General features: G+C 50.5%; 2 protein-coding genes across 2 annotated transcripts in view; one reads left to right on the forward strand and one right to left on the reverse strand.

Moving 5' to 3' along the window:
- Positions 1–3395, forward strand: part of NRG2 (neuregulin 2) — a gene marked incomplete at its 5' end in the record, with an annotated part of 172618 nt that extends 169223 nt beyond the window's left edge. The window contains one exon of the mRNA XM_082006172.1: positions 935–3395. Within this exon, the coding sequence (XP_081862298.1) occupies positions 935–1592 (658 nt within the window). The 3' untranslated portion in view covers positions 1593–3395. The remainder of the gene's footprint in view (positions 1–934) is intronic.
- Positions 3396–8754: 5359 nt separating this feature from the next.
- PSD2 (pleckstrin and Sec7 domain containing 2) overlaps positions 8755–24775 on the reverse strand; it is a gene marked incomplete at both ends in the record, with an annotated part of 44566 nt that continues 28545 nt past the window's right edge. The window contains 7 exons of the mRNA XM_082006236.1: positions 8755–8961; positions 10536–10679; positions 11786–11930; positions 12983–13140; positions 19110–19180; positions 20364–20554; positions 24087–24130. Coding sequence (XP_081862362.1) covers positions 8755–8961; positions 10536–10679; positions 11786–11930; positions 12983–13140; positions 19110–19180; positions 20364–20554; positions 24087–24130 — 960 coding nt within the window. The remainder of the gene's footprint in view (positions 8962–10535; positions 10680–11785; positions 11931–12982; positions 13141–19109; positions 19181–20363; positions 20555–24086; positions 24131–24775) is intronic.

Genomic DNA, 24775 nt, shown 5'->3' on the forward strand with positions numbered 1-24775 from the left:
TGGGACAGCGAACACAACTGCAGAGCCAAGACGCCGTCGGTCAGTGAGAAGCAGCAACACTCATCCTCTTCCCAGGTCTGGTTCCTCACAGTGCAGGAGCGCGTCTCCGCCCTTGCTCCAGCCCTCTGTGGGTAGCCGTGGGTGACCCTGGGTGGCCATGTGGCCGCTTTTGGGCAGTTACCCTTCAAGGCAGTGAGACTTGTCCACGGGGCAGAGGAAAAAGGCAGCATCTCCTGCTCTGTCCTTTGTGTCCCCGGTCCGTTCAGGCAGGCTGACCCGGCTCGTGCAGACATCTCATAGTTCACAAGACACAGGGGTAAAAAGGCGCCAGACAAGCCAGGGAGCCTGGGCAGCCTGAAATGAGCAGAGACACTATCGAGAGGAAATTAAATCTGCTCCTTAGACAGAGGTGCTGCCGCAGGAAGTTGTCACTAGAGTAGACGGAAGCAGTAGATGCCTTTTTGAGACACAAGATTTTTGCTAAGTCAGCGGAAGCAACGCCCTGATTTTCCCCGTCTGTGGCCTGAGCAGGGGGAGGGCATTTCGGGGACCTTCCTCAGAGACAAGGCTGGCAGCTCCGGAGGGAACAGGAGGCAGCCAGCAGGCCGACGAGAGGCAGGGGAATCTTGGCTCAGCCTGCTGGGAGATGCTGCAAGGTTTGCAGCGAGGCAGGGTGGGAATCGCAACACCGAGTCCCTTGGGAGAGGCAGCCGCGGGATGCGCAGTGCACGGTGCCCAAGCGCCCGCCGAAGCCGGCAGCTCATCCTCCCTCGGCACAGCGGAGCGAGGTCTCTCCACCTGCTTCCCCGGGGGATGCCGAGCGCCAGGACCTGGAGCCTCTCAGGTGCCGGCGCCAGGTGCTCGGCAGAGTGCGGGTGCAGCTGGAGGGTCTTGGGGTTGTTCGGTGTCCAAACAGAGATGTTGCTTCTTTCAGGTACGTGTCGGCCCTGACCACACCAGCACGCCTGTCACCTGTCGACTTCCACTACTCGATGGCTGCGCAGGTGCCCACCTTCGAGATCACTTCCCCCAACTCAGCGCACGCTGTCTCCCTGCCGCCGGCGGCCCCCATCAGCTTCCGCGTGGAGGAGCAGCAGCCCCTCCTGCGGCGATACCAGCTCCCCTTCCAGGACACGCAGAGGTACGACAGCTACTACCAAAGGAAGACCTACCTAAACGACAGCATGGGGAGCCTGCCCTCCAGCCCCTTCCGCATCACGGAGGACGACGAGTACGAGACGACGCAGGAGTACGTCACCGCGCTAGAGCAGCCAAAGAAAACAGCCAGCAGCAACAGGCGGTGGAAAAAATCCAAACTGAACGGGCACGTCCCTCACAGAGCCAGAGCCGTCCGGGACTCCTTCTCCTTGAGCAGCGCCTCTTACAGCGAGTCTGACGAGGAGCTGGTGGCTGAGAGCACGCCCTTCCTAAGCACTCAGAACAATGAGGCGGCGCACACAGGGTCGCCCCCGCTCCACCGGCCGGGCGACAGCCGGACTCACTACTCCTGCAGCCGACACAGCGCTCACGGGGAGAGCGGGCGCAGCAGCCTGGCGCACACAACGCCCAAACCGGACCCGGATCCTCTCTAGGCACCTCCCAGACTCGCGCGCCCGCAGACGTAACCCGCATGGAGGAGGCGGAGGAGGGAGATGAGACAAAACAAAACAAAACAAAAATAAATATTTTTATTTTATATAAAAGAGGGAAAAAATATAACAAATAAAATGTTTTATTTTCATTTTAGCAAAGTTGTCTTATAATAGCTAACGGCAATGACTTTTTTATAGGGAATCTCTATTTATATGTAATGTCTTGATTTACAGCTTCCAAGAAAAAAAAAGTAAAAAAAAAAAAAAAAAGAAGAAGAAAAGAAAACAAACAATAAAGCTAAAAAAATAAAGTGGGCCAATTTTTGACTACTTAAAAATAGAAAACAAAACTATCGTGGTGCCTTTTGCTGTATGCTAGTGCTGGGATTCATGCCGAGGATTCTGTTTAAGTAGCATTTTTAAGACCATAGATTTTTGTTTGGAAGACAACCTGTCACAAGGGCATTCTTCCGTCGGAAGAAAACAGCCCCACCACTTTGCCCCATACCCCGCTATTAATGATCTTATTTTTTAAGGTATCATTTAAACACACATCAAGGACATGAGTGGGAGCATTTCCATTATCATGTCTAATGGGGATCTGTCTTGCCCTGTAAAATACTTGTATTCTTGCTTGAATCGGGAGAAAAAGAAACCCAACAGCACCATACCGAAATGCAGAAATAATGTTTCTTTTGCCACACAGGTAGGAAGAGAAAATGAGAATGCGCAGCGGCAGCAGCCCTTACAATATAGCTCTCAGCCTTTGGCCATTTCACCTGTGGGTCTGAAGCTGGGTTGGCGCAGGTCTGCAGTCAAGGCAGACACCCGTATGAACGTGGTGAAATAACACCCGCTTACGCAGGGTTGAATCCAGTTGACTGAAGCCAGCCCTGGCAGGCAGACGGCACTGCGCGGTGGTCCCGACAGGGTGGTCTCCATTCAGCTGTGGTGTCCCGTGGTGGCTGCATTGCCATAGCGATGCCGTGCCGGCCGCGGTGTCCCCTCGGCGGAGCGGCGTAGCCACAGCGCGGCATTGGCCGTGGCACCGCGTGCCGTGGTGCTGCAGGGCTGCCAGCGCTCTGGCATCCTGCGCGCCGTGCCTGGCCGCGGCTCGGACCGTGCCAGGAGGGTGGCCCCGCAGTGCCGCACGGCCATGGTCACCCTGCATGCTGTGCCAGGCAGCTGCCGGCCGTGCTGCCCGGGGTGCGGCAGGAGCCCGAGCACTTTTGTCCCTGCTTGTCATCCTGCATTGGCTGGGAATGGCCTTGCGTGGGCCAGCCCAGCCAGCGGATCCTTCTGTACCGCTGTGCCGTATGTTGTAAGGACAGTTGTTACCGTCACGTCTTGCCATCGATGATGGACGTCATGCTTCCGAACTCGGAGCAGCTCTGGCCATCGGCTCTGTGGCGCAAAGAGACAGTCCTGCGTGTCCGGGCGGCAGAGCATTCCCCGTGGAAGTGCCCCTCTTTCTTCAGTTCTCTGCAGCAAACCTGTTTACATTGTAGCCTGACTTTTTTCTTTTTATATTTTTACTTCTGCATGTCCTTTGCATTTCAGATACTGTAGATTGGATGCATGGTGAAGCTGTGACTGAGAAGATAATACAACAATTGACAGTGTATTTCATTTAACTTTTAGCAATAAAGTAACTAAACCCTCTATTCCTCACCCATGATGGGGTCAGATAGAAAACTCTGCTAATTTGTCATAAGATGATTGTCAAAGTTTGCTCTGGATTGTCTGAATGTCAGAACTCTCGACTGTTTAACACTTGAACATTTTTTATATTATAAATAAAATAAGAAATAACAAGCTGTGGGCTTCATTAATCTCAGGCAATTTGGGGGGCAAATGGGGAGCTGTGACCAGTACCATACCCAGAACCACAGACTGGCTGAGGTTGGAAGAGACATCTGGTCCAACTCCTCTGTTCAGTCAGCTCACCCAGAGCCAGTCGTCCAGGACTGTGCCCAGTCAGGTTTTTAGTGTCTCCGGAGATGGCCACACCACAACTTCTTTGGGCAATCTGTGACAGTGCTTGGTCACCCTCAAAGCAAAAAAGTGTTTTCTTGTGTTCAAACTGAATGTCCTGTTTTTTAATTTGTGCCTGTTGCCTCTTGCCCTGTCACTGGTCACTACTGAGAAGAGTCCAGCTCCCTCTTCTTCATTGCCTCCCATCAGGTATTTATACACCTGGATAAGGTCCCCCTGATCCTTCTCTTCTCAAGGCTGAACCAGAGTCCCAGCTCTCTCAGCCTGTCCTTGTATGAATGATGCTCTGGTTCTGTAAACATCTTTATGCCCATACACACCCAGGGGTGGGTGCTTTTCTACCTAGCACGGACACTTGACCTTCACTGCAGGGCTCAGGAGTGGAGGTTCACTGAGGTGAGTGGATGCTACACACACCCCAGTGGATGCTTCTCCACCTGCAGACTGGGAGATCCCTCTTCAGCCCACCTGTGGAAGCTTTCTGTTGTGCCAAGAGAGGCCAAGATACATGGCACATGCTTCACATGCTAGCACCGATCTCAGTGACTTTTGCAGTAGAGTGTAGATATGTTGGGTCCAGTTCTGCAAGTGCTGTGCCACCATGCAACATCTGCCCAACCACAAAACAGGTCCTTTCTTCAGGTCTTCCATGGCAAGTCTGTGTCGCTAGCTAGCCCCCATGTAGGGCAATGTTCTCAGGAACATGGTGTATTCACAGGAAGCACAGTTCTTGAGGTTGCACCCATGGCTCAACCCAGCTCGGACCCCACTCCCTTGTTCCTGCTCAGTGAGATGCTCAGGTGCCCAAAAGTCCCAGCTGAACTCACCTAGTAGGAGAGGGATCTGCTACACACTGATCTGAGTTGACCCCATAGGAATGCACAGGGCCACGAGAGAAGTCCCCAGTCCTCACAATGATGCCTATGCTGAAGGCCAGGCTAAGCACATCCACAGCCTGGGCTGCTTCTGCTCCAACACCCTCAGGATGCCCATTGGCTTGGAGCTGACCTGACTGGGTCACAGGCCACCACTGACATCCACTGCACATGCTGTGGGGACTCCAGACACACCAGAGGGCTCAGCAGTTCACCCTGAATAAAAGCATCTCAATACTGATTTCCCAAAAGGTTAAAGGCTAAAGGACCCTGCCCCCCTGCCATGGTGTCCATGTGACCCAACAGCAATGTGCAAAGGAGGTTTCAGACGTCTAGGACTGGGGATAAAGGCAATAGAGTCAAGTCCTGATGTGGGTGACATTTGCCATGTAACTTTTGGACACATCATGTCCCACTTCTGCGCAGCCCCAAGCCTTGCTGGATGAAAGCAGCTGTACCATGCAGCTCTCCGCCTTCCTGATACTCTTGGGACAGGCTGCAACTCCCCATTGCCTTTGGTCCCCCAACTCACCTCCTCCAGCAGCTCCTGGAGAGCAGTGAGATGGACAGGAATGGGCAGAGAGCACCCGACCCCTGGGAGGTGACCGAGGGTTAGGATCTCTGGGGAAACCAGACACATAGAAGAGAGAGATGGGGGGCCTTTGGGTTCCCAAAACAACCCCGTTTCCCTGCCTGGATGTCCTCAGCATCTCTGAGCTGGTGAGCAGCGTTCATGGAGAAGTCCACCGAGGGCTCCCACAGCAGCATCTGCATTACAAGAAGGCTGCAGCTTTTGGCCCTCCTGCTGCCACAGTCCGGGCTGGGGTGCAGAGCGATGGTGTGGCCAAACCTTGGGGTGTGCTCAGTGCAGCTGACCCACACCAGGCATCGCCGCCGTGGTCTGCTCTCTGGGTCCCTGGGTGAGGAGCTGCGGCCTTGCCCAGCGCTGCCCTGGCAGGGCGATGCTCTACCCACCTTTGCAGGGATCTGTGATGCTCTGCATCTGCTGAGACACTGCTAGCTCCGAGCTATGGCAGCCTCCTGATACCTTGTTCAACACACCCCTTGATTCCCATAATTTTGTTCTATATTTGGAGGCAGTTACACTACTTCAATTTTCTCTCCAGCTGCCTCTGAAGGAAGCCTGTATCTCTCTCCTTTTTCCCTGGTTGGTTTATTTTTAGACCCTCATTTCCAGCCATGTGCATTCCTAGGGTTTGGCCGTAAATATTTTACAGCAGTTTTCACAGGTGGGGGGAGCCACCGAAGCCTCCTGCCAGCCCCGCTCCGCACATACCATGCCTTTGCTGCCCTTCCCGGAGGGGAGGGTATTGCTCCGCTGACACAGGTGGGATGACACAAGCTGGAGGGGAGCATCGGATCCTGGCTTTGGGATTGCAAAGCCTCCCCCACAAAAACGTCCCTCTTGTAATGAATTTGGTGTCAGGTTGTCTCCAGGAGAAGGGGCCTGGCAAGAAGGTCAGGCTGAGCCAGCACCATCAGGGGATGCTCTCTCAGACCCAGAGCGGCCACGCTGCCTGCTGGAGGGCCTGGCGCGGGCTGGGGCTGTGCCGGAAAGTGCATGTGGGTACCTCCAGGAGGAGAAAAACGTGTGGCTGCTTAATTCCTCTGAGATGCTGCTCTTCTCTCTTGGTGTTGGTTGGCTGAGTCCTTCGCCTCCAGGGAGGGAAAGAGCGAGAAAAAAAGCATTTTCTTCCTGGTCACAAGCTGAGGCTGTGGGTTGGTCAAACAAGGGGTTTTTGGGTGTTCTTAGTGCCCTATTGTAGGTAAGGTGCTCACCACACCTGCACATGCATCTGCATCCGGGTCAGTACTTGCACATCAGGGGAAACTGCTTGTTGTCAATAGGTGCAAGTTTAACCCTCTTAGCTGTCCTGCCAAGGGCTGCCTCACACCAGCTGCTACCCCTTTCCACACCCACTGGGTGGTGAGTCTCGTGGCTATGAGACCCTTTCCTGGTGCCCACAGGAGACTTTGCAAGATCCTGCTTTTCCCTGCAACTTACTCCCGACCGAGGATGGCAGACTGGCACCTTCAACATGGGGGACTGAGCTGCTTCCTTGAACACATTGGAGACGTCACTGCCTGCTGGAGGCGATGGTCAGAAAGGACAGGCCGAGGTACAAAATATTACCTGGGATTTTGGAGACCAAGAGTTGGGCCTGGCTTTCTGCCGGGCTTCCACTCTGTGAGTCTGGGCACCGGATGCTTCATGTGAGTAGCAGCATCTTGGAGGTCTTCAGCGCAAGGGACGTCTGTACAGTACCTGACACAGCAAAGCACATGACGCCTTGGAGAAACAGCCACGACACTCAGCATGGCCACGGGCTCCCCTGGCAACAGTTCCCAGAACATCTCCGATCACCAATGCAGACATTGGTATCTTTCTCCTCGCATAAACTTCTAGGCTGCACATGGACAGACAGACCTGGGATGCACCAGACAGAGGGATGAGTCACCTGAATGTGTTCCCAAAGCAACCCTGCTCCACGGGCGACCCATCCATGCAAAGCACAGGCAGGCCAGTGCTTTCAGCACCCAGGAGGATGGCTGGGCTGGTACCTCACTCGTGGAAAGGCGACGCGATTTGCTGGTGCTGTCTGTCCATAGGAGCCTGGCTTTCATGTGGCGGGCGCTGGTGGAGACCTGTGTCAGCCTGGCCACCTAGTGCCGTGAAGTCTGGGACCAACCCAGCACATGGTGGAACTGTACTTCAGACCAATTCTCTTTACCAACAGATTCAGCTTTATTGTTAATTTTTTTTTACATGGTTCTTAGTGCATCATTTCAAATAAACTATCAAACTGTACAAAGAAACAGAGATAAAAGAAGGGGTGACAAAGTTGCGCAGAGGTTTTTAGTGGCATGAACCAACGTGGAAAACAGTAGTCCATAGGCTCTCAAACATTGAAGGTCCAAATAAATCTTATTTATTTTGTTTGTTTAAAAAAATGCTGCAAAATACAAACAATAAATGACTGTAATTAGCATCTACAAGATCCTTCAAAACTGGAACTTGATTACTGTGAATGCACCGAGGGGAAGGAAAAGCAACCCGAGATAAAGGACCAAACCAGACAGTGAAATAAATAAATAAAGTGTGAGAGGACAGTCGTGGCATTGAAATGCAGAGGAATCACTTCTAGCACAACAGTAAATCATTGGACCACAGGCAGCAGAAAGGAACGGAAACACAATTCCCCGCTTAAAAGAGTACAGCATGTGCATCGCAAAATGGAGGAAGTACACATTGATGGCAGGTGGAATCGCTCCAGCACACAAAGGTCCAGCTGGATCTGAAGCATGGCTCCAGTTGTGCCTCGAACCCAAAGTGGCGGACGCCATGGATGCTAAATAAGCAGCCACTTGGCCAGTTAGTCTGAACAAGCAGGAACAGGAGAGCAATGTTTCACAGCAAAGCTATGTGGGATTTCCAGTTGAATAAAAAAAGGAGGAAAAAAAAAAAGAAACACAGGCTACTGCATTTTTTAAAACATCCTGGTGGGCTGGTCAGACCCTCCACGGTTCCTAGTGTCTTCCCCAGGCAGCTCGCCTTCACTTGCACACTGAGGTTAAAAACCCACATTAAAGTTTCCTTATATATATATATTTATTTATATATATTCATATGTATATATATATATATATAAAAAAAGGATAAGGTGACAGAGGGCACTTCAAGCCTCTCCTGCTGTGAGCAGATGACACTCCCACATGCTGTGTTGAAGACACCTCTTGCTCAGTTGGTGACTAGCTCATGACACCTGTCCTATCGCGACGTGCTGAACGGTGCTCCTCTCAGGGGAGGTATGTGCTCCCTACCACTCTGGGCCTTTCTCTGGGAGCACTGGTGGTGCCACAGGCCATCGTCTCAGCTGAATTTCCTGCACTGCTGGGAACTGTGGGCATGAACCAGTGGGGACTCCAGGGAGAGAAGGAGGAGGAAAGAGAGGGCTGGCAGAGGAAAGAGCAACCTGGCCCTTGGAGAACCAGCATATCTCTTTGTTGCGCTGGCTGCGGTAGGAGGGAAAGAAAAGCCACTGGTGCTGTTGGGGATGAAGAAGAGATGGAGTGTCTATGATGCTGAAATGCCAGAGCGTTGCCAGAGAGTGTCAACTAAAGCTTCTTTGATTTCTTTCACTAGAGCAATCACCGTGTCATACACATCTACGGTTTTGCTCATGTAATTTCCTAGGTAAAATTGTGCTCATCAATCTAGTCCAGGAGCGCAAAGCATCGCCGGTTCATCCCCTCTGTGCACGCATTCCTTGTTAAGTGTTCTGCTCTAAAATGCCCTTTTCTGCCTTACAGCTGATGGACATGTGCCCTTGGCTCAAGGAAGGGCTTGAATGTGTCTTCCGCAAAGCAATGTCGTCAGCTTCCACCTTGAAGAAACTGGTTTCAATTCTCTCCAGGTCATCTGTCCCGACTTTTATCTTCATGCACAGCAGGTTGATGTACGTCTCATATCGACTCTTCTGCAGGGAAAGAGGGAACAGAGAGCCTGGGAACAAAGACAGGCCATGGCATGTGTGGAAAGCAGAGGCAATGCCACCTGCTACTCAGGAAAACCCATCCTGTATTGCCAGGATCCCACTAATCACACCCAACAAGTACTGTTTAACCACAGCACAATGCCTGGTCTATGCAAAGCCTGCAAAGACTGATCAACACATCATTGAAAGGGTTGAGGAGAAAGAGGAGGGTTGTGCAAGACTCCTCAGTTGTTCTTACGGGTCTTGACTGCCACTCTGATTATGTAAGGTGGATACTGCAGGCAAAACCGGACCAGCAGATCTGCTCCTTCCTGATTTAAGAGTTCCCCTCGATTGATTCAAGTACTTCTGCTTGCCATTGTTTCCATCCAGTGATTCTTTTGTTACCGCTGAGTTGTGCCCCCATTGCTCCTCACAGAGCATAGCATAAAGGGAGGCATCTCCTCTCTGCCTGGCACCTTTATTCCAAGGCTACATGGGAGCTCTTTTTGCAGATTTGTGTAATACTCATCCTTTCCCCTAACATCTCAGAGACAGCCTATGCTCACTTCTTTGTCGGCACAGAGAGACAAGCATTTCTAGAGCACATCTCATAAGACAGATGAGATGAACTATGCTCTGGAAGTGCCAACTTCTCCTTGCAGACTGAAAAGGCAGCCTAGAGAAAACGCTCAGATGGAGACTTCTCTTTAGGCACCCAAAACAAGATGTCTGGAAAACAGGAGGCAGCAGCAAGCAACTATTTGAAGGGTTGGTACAAAGACAAGCAGCCAGAAACTGCGGCTCTGGGCAGTCAGGCTGGGCATTACACAAAAGGGTGGTGCAGCCCTGGTATACGTGAGGTAGGACATTTCCATCCTTGGAGATTTCTGAGGCTGAGCCACAAAATGACACACTCAGCCTGGGCTAATACTGGGAATAATCCAAACTCCTGCTGGAAGCAGGATCAGAGGCCTCCAGCAGTCCTTTCCCACTGACACCTACCTGGCAGGAATCACACCTTCTGCTCAAGTCCACTGGCACAAAATACCCCATTTCTCCCAGAATTACATGTTTCTTAGACTTTGCAGAGAGTTTAAACTTAGCTACATGCATCCTCAAAGAGTCTGTAATCAGCTGTAACACTGGTTTTGCCTTTATTTACAGAAACGGTTGCAGCAAAACAAGATTAATTTTCCCAGGGATTCCCTTAGCTTTTTATTAATGTTGCTGAAAAAGACTGATGCACACTGAGAACTGAACCGCTTTCTTACTTGGGATCTGAGGAAATGTCAAGTTTTGGCACAATAAAGGAAGATTTTCTTTCTCTCATCAGTTTTCCCCTCCTCTGGTTAGAAATCATAGAGGGGAGAAGGTGTCTGTTATGTCTTTTTTTTAGCTTCAATGCAAAACAGTGAGGCTTGCTGCTACCCCAAGACACCCATCCAGCTTGTGAGCCCTCGTCCTTCTCTCTCCTTTCATGCTCTCCGAGGCTTACAGCATCCACTCTGGAGTTCTTAGTTCTCCTCAATCAGCCAAGGTATCATTTATCACACGAAAGATGAAAGTTCCTTTACCTCAAATATTAGGTAATGTTCTTTGAGTCTGTATTCCTCAGCCTCTTTTGACTTGAGGCTCTTCTCTACAGGATGTAATTTATGCTCTGCTAATTCATCTGCAATCTGCTTCATTTTATTTTCATGAGACCTCAGCTGTTCCTCCTGCCGAGAGAAGCGTGTCAGGTATTAAAACGTACGAGTGTAACACCCAAGTGCACTGCCTGCCTGTTCATGTGGGATCCGTCTCTGCAAGGGTGTAAGCTTAGCTACTGCGCTGGAGCCAAAGGTGTGAAGTACATTTGCAAATTCATCTGATAAGGAGCAACTGAAATACAGGTATATGAGTAAGATCAAAACTCGTGTATCGCAAGTGCCAAGAGTGGATTTCTCTGGCACCTGGGCTTCTTTAGCATTGTAAACACTAAATGCTCTGCATCCTTTAACAGCCAGGCAGAACCAGCACTGTCCCAAGAGCTGCTCGTCCTGCTCTTTTTTGATATAAAAGTACCCTCCCCATCTGGGCTCTAAGAAAGGCAACATCTGGCCACATCTGGTTCAGCAGATAGGAGCAGTATCTCTGACCTGGCATTTCAGGCTGTTCTCCCCTTTGCTGGGGGCCAGTGGCAAGTGTGTCCCTACCTTTTGGAGGTGCTAAGGCATGTTCGGCTTTCCCTGGACAGTGCAAACAAAAGCTACTCTTTGGGTGGCAACTGCCCATTGCTCTGGGTTAACTGAGCCTCTAGGTAGCCATGGTCTGGGGCACCGTGCCCCTTTGCTTCGAGAAAACCTTCCCCACCAGATGGGACTCAGACTCCACCTTTGTGGATTTTAGGCTTGAGAAACAACAGGGTGCCACCTCTGAGTGCCATGTTATAAAATAAACCAGGGCTGCAGCCAGCTGCTGCGCTCAGTAACTCCAGTTGTTTCAACTCCAGCGACAGAAAAGGTGCTGGGATGTGGTGGGCAAAGAGCAATAACAATAATAATAACAAATTAATAATAAACAAGCCAGAATCAACAGCCATGCAGCAGGTGTGTGTGCATAGAGTTGCTTTACAGCCATTGCAAATGAAGCACTGGCCAGACACCGGGATTTGCCATGGTCTGCCCAAGCCACCCACTCCCCTCCCCTGTTCCTGCCCTGAGCACTGGAATGTGTCTATCGGGCAGGAGCTGGGGGAGCTGCAGACGGGCTCAGCCTGAGCTGCGTGCCGAAGGGCTGGCTGGGCGCTGGGAACCCCTGCTCCACTCCTTCTCCCACCCGTTACCTGGCACAGCTTGGTCATGGACGAAGGCAGGAGCGGGCGGCAGAACTTTTTCATGGAGCAGATTGCAGCTGGGAAGGCTGGAGCAGAGAAAATGGCAGCAACTAGGTTGATACGCAGGATCCAGGAGAGCATTTCTTCCTTACTTCTGTTGTGGAGGAGGGGAGAAGAGGGGTGTGTGACTGTAAATGTTCCTGACCCAGGACCAGCCACCTCAGAACAGCCCTGAAACCACCTGCTCTCAGAAGGGCCATCAGTGGCCTTGCTTTGAAGCCATTTGTGTGCCACCTTGGGTCATGAATGGAGGAAAACACTGGCTAATTGCCTCCTCTACAGTGCCCTAACGATTCAGGGCTGCTGTCAGCCTCTTGAAGCCCTGGCAGTCCTGCCTTCCTCATCAACTGATTGCATTCCCTGAGGAGCTGAGGAGAGGTAGCATGGTGGCAAGGGCCAAGAATATCCTGCTCTTTGGAGAGTGGGAGCTACAGAACAGAAGTCCCACGGAGCAGGGTGGACCACCTCATTTGTGTCATTTGTGGGACACTGCCCAGGGTCCCTCATCAGATCTGTTCAGGTGCTGCTCCCCCCAGCCTTCAAGTGGGTTTTCACTGCACAAATTCAGAGGTTCAGGCTTTAGCTTGACATTAGTACCCCAGTCCAACTTATAATGTCACCTATGTCAGCAGGAGACAAGAAAAGCATCAGACAGAAGATAACTCAACCACACGTGACACTTATTAGCAGAGCAACTTTCCTCTGCAATGGACTAAGGGAAAAAGAAGATATAGCCTGGCTGGGGAGATTTCTTTAATGAGCTTTAGTCAACTTCCCCATCAAAAGCTGACACGAGGAGCCATCAGTTCAATGCACCACATAGATTTTCTCCCTTCCACAGACTGACAACAGAAGTTAATTAGGGGAGCCCTTCACTCAGCCCTTTACAACACAGTCCATCTTGCTCAGCCCACCTTGGTGACAGATGAGAAAGGACCCTCCAGGACAGGTAGAAATTGTGACCCCCGTGACCAAGTCCTTTTGCACAGTCCTACAGACCTCACCCTCAGCCCTCCTGCTCAGCACCTTCCTCCCCCCAGGTTTGTCCCCTAATGCGTGTGTTGATATGGCCAGGTCGGAGGGAGTCTGGCGGTGGCTGGAGGTCAGGCTGCCTGTCCAGGCTCTGCAGGAATTGCTGGTACTTACGGGGCCTGGAAGAGGAAGACTCTCCAGTCAGCTGTCTTCAGCTTGAGCACGTTGGACTTCTTGCTGTAGTCAGAGGCTTTTGTGGCTAAGGCGTGGTGCACCCGGATGGCATTTTTCAGATCCACTTCAGAGAGGTCTTTGTCAGGTTTATATTCATCCTGTGAAGAGGAACGTTAATTGGATAATGACAACACTAACATTTGCGGGCTACTTTAACGAACCTGTGCTATAATCACAGAGTGCCAAGACCAGGAAAAGCACTGCTTTGTACAGTAAATGCTAGGAGCTGATAATGATAATAATTAACATCTGGCAACTTCTTCCATCATTAAGTTCACTGGGAAGATGTGAAGAAGGAGATGAATGTTTTAAACATAATTATCAAGTTATCTCTAATGCGGCACATGCCTGAGGCTTTGGGGGAAGGCATAAGACAGGGCCAGGTTTCTGCAGAGCTTCACCCACAGCACAGAGCTCAAGCTGGGATGCAACTCCCAGTCATTGGCAGGTATAAGCGAGCGCCTGCCCTGGTGCTGCAGCTTTGTGCGGCAGAGGATCTGGGCTTGGGTTTTGCACTGTCTCGGGAAGCCCTGAACAGCAGCATTCCTGCAGCCAGTGCACCTCCGTGCAGGTGTGGGGCTTGCTGGGCAGTTTCCAGACTGAGCATGGCCCACCTGAACCATGCTTGGTCTCTCTTTAGTACGTGTGCCCCTTTGGCATGGTGTCTCATGTAATTCATTAGACTGTCACTTGCAAATTGCAGCAGCATTCCCTGTATTCCTGCTTTATTTTCTCCACTGAAGAACAATTTCACACAAGGAGGGAATGTAGCTATAACTATATAAGTATATATTTTATGAACAGATAGAAAAATACCAAATATGGGATTCTGAAAAGATGATCTTGGCACAGTACTTTTTAGGAAAAAAAAGGAATTCAGTCAATCCTGTGTTTACCCTTTGCTTTCCCAGTGAATTTTTTCAAGAGCTCCCAGCCACTTAAAGCAATACAATCCCTCCCACTCTGCACTTTCCAGCTCAACTGCTGGTCCAGCCAGGTGGTGGGATGGAAGGATGGACAGATGGATGGTTGCATGCATGTGGGATAGGTGGATGTAAAAAAACTCGTCCCTGGCTAAAACAAACCACCATCCCCATCCATGTTAGAGGCCATGTCAGGACAGGGTGTCCCTGGAAAGGCCCGCCTTGCCCTGCTGATTACAGAGCAAACCTACAGGACAAATTTTCTCTTATGTTTTGCTTTCCTCGACTGTCCTTGGCTGTCAGCATAGGGGTGGCTCTGTCTGATGGTGGTGGTCTATGTGTCCCAGTCCTTCCTTAGGTTTCAAGCGAGAGCTTGGTCTGTCCTGCAGATTTGCAAAAGCATGTTTTTTTCCTGTGTCCTGGTGGTACAAATCCAGCCCTTTAGGGAAAAGCCATGCTACAGTCTGCTGGTTGCTAACCCTGGTCACTAATGCTGTTCTCTGGTGTAGGGTCAGAAAGGTCTCCCCAGGGACCAGCACTCCCCAGTCCATGGATGTGGTTCACTCAGACCCTTGCTCCTGATGGGAAATAAGCTTCTGAAGCCTTTCCTTCCCTCCTTTTTTGAAGCAATCATCCCACTCAGGAGAGTGGTTGCCATACTGTGTTCACTGGCGTGTGATACTTGGCCTTGTGCAAAGAAATGCCATGGGGCCCAGAGCTCAGAAGCGTCTGGCATGGGCTCCTGGATCATGCAACTGCCTTCTTGAGGGGGAACCCCAAAGAAAAGCCCTGGCTTTCCAGCAAAGGAAGGGGTGAGTGCTGCAGGCACCCTGCGTTCAGGGTGACATTCAGATGGGCTGTGCTGCAGGGCAGTATGGATGACCTTTCCACAGCAGGGATTTCAGTAGCCAGAGGAATGGGCTATTAGCCTTCTAACAAAGAAAAACAAATGCTTTGCCTTATGAGGATCTAATATGTTACCCCACTTGGAGAAAAATAGTTGCTTGAGGAAGACATTGCTGCTTAGGCCTCATATTGTAGAGACACTTCCAATTCTGTATGTTTTTCCAAGGCTGAAGCTCTTTGGATCTGAATAAATCTGACTGTGATGCCATGATCTCTTATTTCAAGATAAGCTTCCTGCAAATACAGTGCAAATACCTAGGCTAAATGGCATGTGACAAGGAGAAACTGCCACCGCTGCAAACTGATCGACTAATGCAGATCTTCACCTCAAATGGTCCCAGGTATTGCCTCTACTGATTTCAGGCTCACAGGCATCAATGTAGGTGTAAGGAAAAGCCAAATCTTCTTCTTTTTCTAACACTGGGCCCAGTAAATCAGTGTAAGGTTGAATCAGGCAGGTTGTCCCCACCTTCTGCCTCCCTGCTGGTGGAAACAGGCTGCGTTTGCAGGAGAGCATGGTGCTGGAGGCTCACTTCTGCACGTGCCGGCTCTGCCAGGAAGCTCATCTTAATGCCTGTGCCGCGGTGGTCCTGACGGTACGTACGGCTGCCGACGCTGGCAGAGCTCTGCGCGCTCTTAACCAGGCACCCTCCGCAAACAGCTGCGGGGCTCTGCGATCCACGCACACACGGCCCGAGCCATCACAGTGCCCGGCACTTACACCGTAGTGTAGGCTACACCGTGTAGCCTTCCCCCGGAGCATAATACCTTTGCCCGTCAGCAAAGCATGCCAGCTCTGCTCCGAAGCCTCCAGCAGCTTCTCTACATTTTGCCTCACTCCCTTTCTGAGCTTTGATGTAAGTTTAAGCAGGTGCATAAACTGCTGCTGAGGAGGAGACATGTCCAAAACCATAATAGTTACACAGACGCTTTCAGTGAAGGGATTCTGCTTTAAATATCAAAGAAAGCAATTTACACTAAATCATAAGCAGCATTGTATTTGGAGGAAATTCAGGCAATGTTTTGTCCACGCTATAGTACTGCTAACCTCACTCTTCACCTTTTTCATGGTCTTATCCTGCTATACATTTCCTGGCAGAGGGGTGAACTTGGTATCACATGGCTGTTGAGTTTTTGTCTTATTACAGGTACCTGTCACTGGGAAATGGGCAAGGTGGGCCATGCCACACCATTCCAGCTACCCTTAGCCGCCAGCCCTTGAATGGTGACATGTTTATTTTTCCCTTGCTTCTCCAGGTGTAGGATGGAGTCAGCAATTTTCAGGGTGTGTTTTGGGCATATCTTCTGCAGAAATTGAGCCCAGATGCCAGTGCTTTTTTTCAGAATCCCTCTAAATTAATTTTATTCACTTTCAGCTTTTAATGTTGATGGTGTAGACAGACTCCCGTTCATGTGCCTCTCCCACCTGCAAGAAGACTTTGCTTAAACATGAACGACCATCTTGCCTGGGCTTAACTTCTTACATGTCAATGCTCCATACTGTCTTTGGTTCACTATTCTGATGCCAGCTCTCCTCTACTGCCCACCCCTGCGAGCTGGTGGTGGGAGATCCACAACTAATATGAGCTCCCGAGCTCAAAGCTTATTTTCTCAAGAAAAGGCATCTATCTCTTGTGCCTGCCTTTGTAGGACACCTGAATGGACTGAGAGAGTCCAGTGTATTGGTCCTGCTTCTCTCTTCTCTGGACTCAGCACCAGCCCTGAGCAGCTGCCTGAATTGCTTCTAACTGACCTGTCCAACCACCCACCCACTCTTCTGCCTATCTTATGTCAACCTCTCTCTGTATCTGGCCATTCCTCCTTTCTATATATCTATCTCCCCAGGCCCTCCTTCACCACCTCCTTCCCTCTCTCTCTCCCTCTTATTTCTATTGAACTTGCTCCCCAAAACCAAACTGAGTGGAGTTTCTTATTAAACTTCTGGGAATTTCCTGTTAAAACCTAGATCCTTGGTTTGGTCTGAGCGAAAAACTGGAACAGGCTGAACCTGTGCTCCATGGCATCAGGTGGGTCTGGAAGCAGGTACTTTCTCCTCTATCTTCACATCAGAAAATCTTTTCCTAATGATTTGTGCTCAAGCCAGGTTCTACCTTATGTTTATCTGCAGGCATCTTCCGCTGAGAGCTTGGGAGGCTGGCACAGCATTTCCTTCCTGTATTGTGCAACTCTTGTTCTGCAAACCACTCCATAGGCAAGAAATTGCACTAAGACTTGACAGGGCAGGTGGATGTTTATCCACTCTCTGTTGTGATGCTGGGAATGTTCGGAAGTGGCAGGACAAAGGACTTTGTCTTCGTGGTCTCATCCTTCTGTGTTCTCTCTGAAAGTCTGATAGACACTGTTTACAGCCATGCCCAGCCCAAGGAATGCTCTGAAGAGGACCATATCTAGTCTGGCAGCAGCTCATGACTAAGAAACCCCATTTGCCCAAATCCTTTGCCCAAAAGTTCCTCAGGTTAATTTTTTTTGTTGTTCCAAATGCTACTTCCTTGGGGCACCTTTGCAATGCTGGTCCTTCCTGATAATTACGCATCAGTCATGACTGTTATTTATCAGACGCTTTCATAACCTGGCCAAATCTTAGGTGTTTTGCTTCTTCAGTCCTTGTCCGTAAAGAAAGCCCTCAGTCTCTTAACTATTTGCTCCTGAAGGTCACCTAGAGAAGAACATTGGTCTTCTAACTGCCACATCAATCCCATCCTCACTCTCCTTTTAAATTCTAAACACCTAGTACTAACATAACAAACTATGTTAACATAACAGTCTGGATGGTTACTCCTGCTCGTCTTGTATAGCAAAGAAAACCCAACCCCTCTGCCTCATCAGCAGCAATGACACTCAGTGTTGGCTTCACAGCTCCTTCTAGTGCTGTCCAAGCAGTCAAGAAAATCTTCAGTAAACTGGATTTTGGTCCAGCATGGGAAGAAAATTCTATCCTGAAAGTGTATTTCATTCCCAATATATGTAACACCTCAACACTCACCCCAAGAGACATGCCCTAGAAGTCTTTGGGGAAAAATTAATTTAGTTACAAATGGTTCCTGTGATTTTGACGAAATTGCATTTTTTCCATAAAAAAACTGTTATAAAATTAAATGTTGATGGTAGCTCTGTACAAGTTGAATCCTCATACATCACCCCTGGTCAGCATGAGGACCTCTTCGGTGGACTCCATGTGGAGGCTGAGATGTAAGAAGAGTGTCACTGACTTGAAGAATGCCACACTTAGAGGGCTGGAGAAGATCTGGGCTCTCCTGTATGCTGCAGCTTCCCTCAGCTGCAGGAGAGAGTGGCAAGGCTGTAAAAATACCACTTGTCTAAGAGCAACCCATACTGTAAATTACAATCGGCTGCTGCCAGATTTCTGTTGGCTTTGTGACATGTGCCATAGGATCTGGCAAAACACAAGAATCATTGGGGTGTGCTACGAGCTCTGAGTCATAATTCTGTGCTGCCCTGAGGATCTTTCTGCCTTTCTTATATAATCCAATGTTTGTTTACTCTCATTGCTTTGGAGATAATACTGCAATACATAGGAAAATCTACCCACAGGGAGTGCTGTTCGAGCAAGGTGAGTTCAATGGGTTACTGCACAGCATGTGCTACTGAGGTAGTTCAGACCTAGTTCAGTGGGTTATGCTGCTGCATGATGAACAGACATTTGGCATCCCTGACTGGCTCACACTGACATTCAAGTGAGCCCCTATCCAGGGGGAGCTCCTTGGATTTTCCCACAGAAAAGACTATCCATAGAAATCTTCCTAGCATCCAAGTGTCTTGAAAAGCAGAGCTGAATGCAGGAAGCTCTTCCATAGTGACTTTGCCTCCCATGAGGACCTGCAATTTATAGTGTCAACGCCTCTAGTGTTGACTAGAGGCAGCTACAGAACGCACAGGGAAGAGAGGCAGGAAGCATCACTTGTCAACACATGGAAGGATCCAGCTCAGCAAGGTTCTGCAGGAGAAGGGAAACTTTAAGCACGGTCCACACCAGACTCAGTGAAGCTGCTCATAATCAGATCTATGCCAGCAAATAAAACAATAGGCAGCATAAGACTGTATGCTGGCCTCTGTATACCGGTCTCTGGAGGAGCTCTGCAGATGTCCATGCATGCATTAGGACATGGATTCACCTCTACTTGCATCTATAGGTCTCTTACTTTGGACAGCTTTGGAGACAGCATGAAACAGCAAATGGGATAGTCCACCATGGTTACCTTTTGTAAATAAAGGACGGTCCCTTTAAGCACAGCATAAAATTTCTTCCAACCTCTTCTTCCTCTGGGAGCTAAAAAAGGAAGAATATTTAATTATACATGTCTGCTTCTGCCAGTGCTGCTTGACCTTCACATTTCTGGCAAAACCAACCCTTCTCCTGACCCACCAGAGGCATGCACTGATGCCCAGACCTCATACACCTCCAAGCTATTGCTTATGAGTGGCTTGTCTGCAGGGACACGTGTTTGAGAGACATGGGCTAGGAGATGCAGCCGCCCAGCAGGAACTCAAGGAAGACAAAACCAAAGGTGAGCTGGTATAGGGGTACCAGTGGACATGTGCAGGAAGTCTCTGCTCCTCCAAATCCAGGTTCCTGTTTCTTGGACCAAATGCTTGAGGAGCAGAGATATTCCCTGAGCTCCTCTGCTTCAGGTGAGTTAGACAGACATACCCTGGATAAGGCAGCTTCTGTTCCACTGAGGACGGAGCATTACCACGAGCCATCTTGATGGACTTGGGGACAGAGAGCTTGCTGGAAGCTGGAGAGGGGCAGGAGGTGAGGGGAGCCATCTACATCAGCACAAGACAGCTGATCCTCCAGGCATGGGCTATTAAGAAAGTGCTGGAAGCAAGGGAGGCCTTTGGTGGTAATCTCTACTCAAGATTTGTAATTGGCTGCATTGACTGGGCCAACCATAACAATTAGCAAAAGGGGTAATCCAAGGTTTCATTAATCTCTGCTCATTAACAGTTCCCAAACATATTTTCCTTTACCTTTCCTGTAATCCCATATGCTGACAGCAGAGCTATGAGGCATGCTGTTGCCCAGCCAGCACATGGCAGCTGTTTCCAGCACGTGGCAGAATATGGACAGGAACAAAGCTTCGAAGACCATTCTATCCCCAAGGTCAGGGGACAACTGCTGTGAAACCAGCCTCACCCCATTGCACAGTGTGGGATTCAGGATTATGCCCATGAACAGGATGGAAGACCAGGTCTATCTGTGTGGGACAGGTACTGTTAGGTTCCTTGGCAGTGAGAAGGGAAGACTGGGGCTTCCTGAAAACATTCATGTCTACAAATGCCTCAAAACGCTCTCCTTTCCCTGTGCCCTGGCACTCTTGGATCTGGGGATCTCTCTTGTGTTCCCTGGGATATGGTGAGCAAATGCTTTCAGCAGGAGTGCCAGGGAGAAGGCTAGGGCAAGGCTTTGGTACTTCCTGGGGCACATCTCCTGTCCCATTAACACGTACTTCTCTTCCCATCCATGTCTGCATGGGTTTTACGCGTGAGGACACCGTGCTTGTAGGTGACTGCGTTCAGTGCTTGGGGGATGTCCAGGAAGGGGTTGCTGCTGTCAACAATCCTTGTCACTTTCTTCGCACTGGCTCCGAATTTGTCATCTACCAGCTCCGAGAGTGATTTTCTCAACTCGTCCTCATCACTTGGAAACAAAGTCAGAGAAGAGATTGAGTGGAGGACATGTGGGTTGGGTCACAGTGTGCCCTATCTGCTTTGGTTTTAAAGAGAATTATTTATTACAAGACCAGTTAGAGAAAGAAAATAAAAGGAGATGCAGGGACTGTAACACACAGAGAGTGCCAATGGTGCTGATCTGGACATAGCTGGAGGAGTGTGGGTGGCAGGTAGCTGTCCCAGTGGTCCCACTGTCAGGTTACTCAAAACAGGTAAGGGAATGGGTGCTTGTCAGAATATCAGGAAACTGCAGACACACCATTGCTGAGGACTACAAGCATTTCACACGGAGAGTCTCCAGTTCTGTGCCCTAAAATCAGAGCTTAAGGAGGTCTTTTGCTGAAGACCAGCTATCACCGGGGTTTCTCAGCCTCTGAGAGGCAGCCCCTGGGGCCTCCTAGATACTGAAGGAGCTTGAGGAATGTCCTTTGCATCTCTGAGGAACAAAAGCTCTGCAGACATTAGGGAGATGGGCCACTTGATTAAAAAAAACACAAACCCTGGAATAGGTTATACTTCAGCTCCCCGTTTGTGTCATCAGGGTGGGCCAGCAGAGAGCAAAAAATTTTGGGCATTTCCATAAAAACTGCTTCTCCTCACAGATCTCCTGCTCCTGGACCCTGGACAGTGGGGGCTGAGCAGCTTAGGGAAGTGTCCACTGACTCCACCAAGCCTGCCTCTTCCTGCTTGGAGTAAAACCTACTCTGGCGCATAGAGCCTAGAACTTGTATGGGAAGTGATATTTCCCAGTGCCCCTGGGACATTAAGGAAGGAGAGCAATCAGGGAATTTCTGCCCTGTGTCATACACGTCAGTGTCTAAATGGCATGAGTGGTCACCTTAGGTTGCAGATCAGACTGGGACCAAACCTCATCTGACCAAGGGATGATTCCACTAGCTGGGATGTGAGCAGTAAAATACCACACTTCCCCACCTGCAGCAAGTAGATGGCCAAAGCATCAGACACCTCTTGGAAGAGAAGGATGATTTCTCAGCCCTCAGCACCCACAGGAGTCCTGGGGCCCAGGCAGAGCCCAGACGCTATGCCTGAGTGGGGAGTTAGTGGGGCTCAGTTCTCTGAGCTGCACCAGAGGGACCCCCCTGAGCTCCTGCTTGCTGATGGGATAATGGTCGTGTACCTGCCTGTCCGGTTGGGCTTTGTGAGCAAGGGCATTTCGTTCCTGGGACGGACAAGGACAGAAGGCAGAGGCACACAGGGAGAAGGGGGTCTTGCCTCTGCAAGTCCATGTCTGCAAGCCCCTCAGTGCCATGTCTCTGAAAGAAAAGCAGGTACCCCACCTCAGGGAGCATCTGTCCCACAGCAGAGGAGCCGAGAGGTCTCCGGTGTTGCAGCCAGTCCATCTGCAACCAAGCAGGACACCCTGCAGCAAGGCAGGGCCCAGGTCGGTGTGGGGCGAATGAGGGGGTGCAAGGATACCAGCGGGGCGGGTGGAGGGGGGCTAGATGCTGCTGAGTGGAACTGCACCCCTGCAGCAGGACCCCGGGGGGCTGACACCCCTCGGATGCGCCCGAGTCGGGGAGCGTGTGCGGGCAGGCGCTGTGCGACCACCACCTGCATCCAGCGAGCAGATCTCTTCTGCTGAACTCTCACATAGACCGTCCCACCGGCCCCCTCCGCCAAGACACGCAGCTCCTTCTCGCAACCGCGTCCGCTGCCGGCCCGGCCTCTGCTGCAGCGCTGGCACTGCTGCTTCCCTCTCGCACAGGTGCCACGCAAGATTATTTTTAAAGTGAAATCGGTGCTACGTGTCGTGCTAAGAAACCACTGCCCTTCCAGGGCCACCGGCTGGCTGTGTCCCTCCTAAAGGAGACGCATGCCACTGCTGCCGCCGGGGCATGGCTGGCAATGGAGGCTCCTGCTCTGCAAAGCTTGACCCAGGTAGCTGGAGAGGGAGGTAGGATTAAACCATTTCTAGACACTTTTCTGGCCAGGACAGTACAAGGAGAAGAGCAGGTGATAGAGCTAAATGGCCCAGAAGGTCCTGGTCAATCCCATGACCCTCTGGAGACAAGAGAGGTCTGAGGGGATGAGGAGGGAAGGGGAGGGGAGGGGAGGGGAGGGGAGGGGAGGGGAGGGGAGGGGAGGGGAGGGGAGGGGAGGGAGCACAGCGCACCCCTCGCTGAGGGTCCTGGCCTGTGCTCTGGGCAGGCGGTGGGTAGCAGGGTGAGGGAAGAGGGGCTGGGGAAGGTCTTGTGTGAACCTGTAATGGAGGCCACCATGCTAGCTATTCCCAGACCTCTTTCAGGGTAACAAATGATGCTGTGGAGGAGGAGAGAGGGTGCCTCTCATCAAGTTCGTGAATGACGTAAAAATGAGAGGTACGAGGCCACCGCTCACAGGGACAGGGGCCTCACTGAATGCAGCACCCCAGCACTGCGCTGGGGGAGCGGTCCTGCAGAAGGGTCAGCTAGGGCTGACGGGCTGGGGAGCAGCTCTGCAGAAAAGGCCCTGGGGCTCCTGGGGAACAGCAGGATGAACAGGAGCCAGCCACAATGTCCTGGCAGAAACAGAGGCCAAGAGCATTCTGGGCTGTGTAACAGCGGCACAGTGAGGAGGCTGAGAGAAGTGATCACCTTCCTCTACTCTGCACTCATTACATCATGTCTTGATACAGCGAACAGTATTAGGCCCCCAAGACTGGAAAGGGCATCAACAAGGTGGAGAGAGTTCAGCAGAGACCACCAAGATACCTGGGGGCTGGAGCACCTGTAAGAAGTGACTAAGGGAACTGGACTTGTTCAATCTAGAGAAGAGATGGCTTTGTGGGACCTCATAGCAGCCTTCCAGTATGTGTGAGGAGGTTATCGAAGGGACAAAGCCAGGCTCTTCACTATGGTGCATGGCAGGAGGACAAGAGACAGTGGGCATAAGTTAAAACAACAGTGGTTTCAAATGGGTACCAAAAATATGTCACTCTCAGAATATTTAAGCATTGGTTCATCCAGAGGAGCTGTGGACTCTCTATCCTTGGAGGTTTTCAGGATCAAACTGAACAAAGCCCTGAGCATCCTGGTCTGAATTCAATGTTGACCATACTTTGAGGAGGAAGATGGACTGGAGATCTTGCGAAGTCCCTTCCTGCCTGAGTGATTCTTTGATAGTATTTCCAGAAGAAACTATGTGGAAGAGATGGAAAGTCTTGGTGACCAAAATAACCCCAGGTCTTGAGCTCCTTTTGCAAACACCTCTGAAACACCTGGAGCAGGACCAGCATTTTCTAGATGTAACAGTAAACAAAGAGGGCATTCCCTTCCTTTAGATCATGCCTGTGAACCCTATGTCCACAGACTGCCACCAACCTCCCCATCTGCTTTTGTGTCTAAGCCATAAATAAACCCAGCTTGCCTACACAAGGGACTTCAGTGCTTAAGGGCTTAGCAGCAAATGTTGTGGGGGCTTCTGCAGCTAAAAACATGAGTCAGGACCTGTCAGCTACTTTGAAAGACACACTACCTCTCAAATGCTTAACATATACTTACATGGCCCACTCCAGCTTCTCATTCTTGATGGAGTTATATAGCGTCTGAAACAAGAACATGGTATTAGCTGTGTCTGTCATGGAAGACATGTCTAGAGACCATCTCCTCCACACCCTGTCTGTGTTCTTGGAGAGATACCATCCTTGCTGAACTGTCCTGGAGAAGTATCCACCAGTGAGCAGGACAACTTTTGTTCTGCTATACCATTTTTTGTCTATGTGCTATTGTATTGGTCTGGACACATCAGCAGCAGAGGGGTCTAGCAGCCAGCCTTACTCAGGAGCCTGTATATGATGTTTTCGACTAATTCTGCATGTTACACCTAGTCCTGAGTGAATCCTGGCCTACGCAAATATGGTAGAGGATGCTGGGGTATGCCAAGACACCTCCAGTGTCTCGACTAGGGGAAAGGGACAGTGGAGGCTTGAACGCTGCCCTGAGAAGCAGGGGTGGAGGGCATGAATGACCTTGGGGATCAGCTTTTCTAGTTCCTCCTGTGCAAAATTCCAGTGACTTCCCTGGGGCACTGGGAAAGAAGTAGGAATGGGCTAGGAAAACAGAATGTGGAGGTGACCCTGACCATACTGAGGGCTGTGGTAGTGTGAGGTCTGCTGGGAGGCAGGGATGTCATCTAAAGCACAATGTGACACCCTTGATGTGGCACTGGTCATTTCAAACTCGTTCCATAC

The sequence above is a fragment of the Phaethon aethereus genome (assembly GCF_964289735.1).
Source record: "Phaethon aethereus genome assembly, chromosome: 14".
NCBI classification, from domain to species: domain Eukaryota; kingdom Metazoa; phylum Chordata; class Aves; order Phaethontiformes; family Phaethontidae; genus Phaethon; species Phaethon aethereus.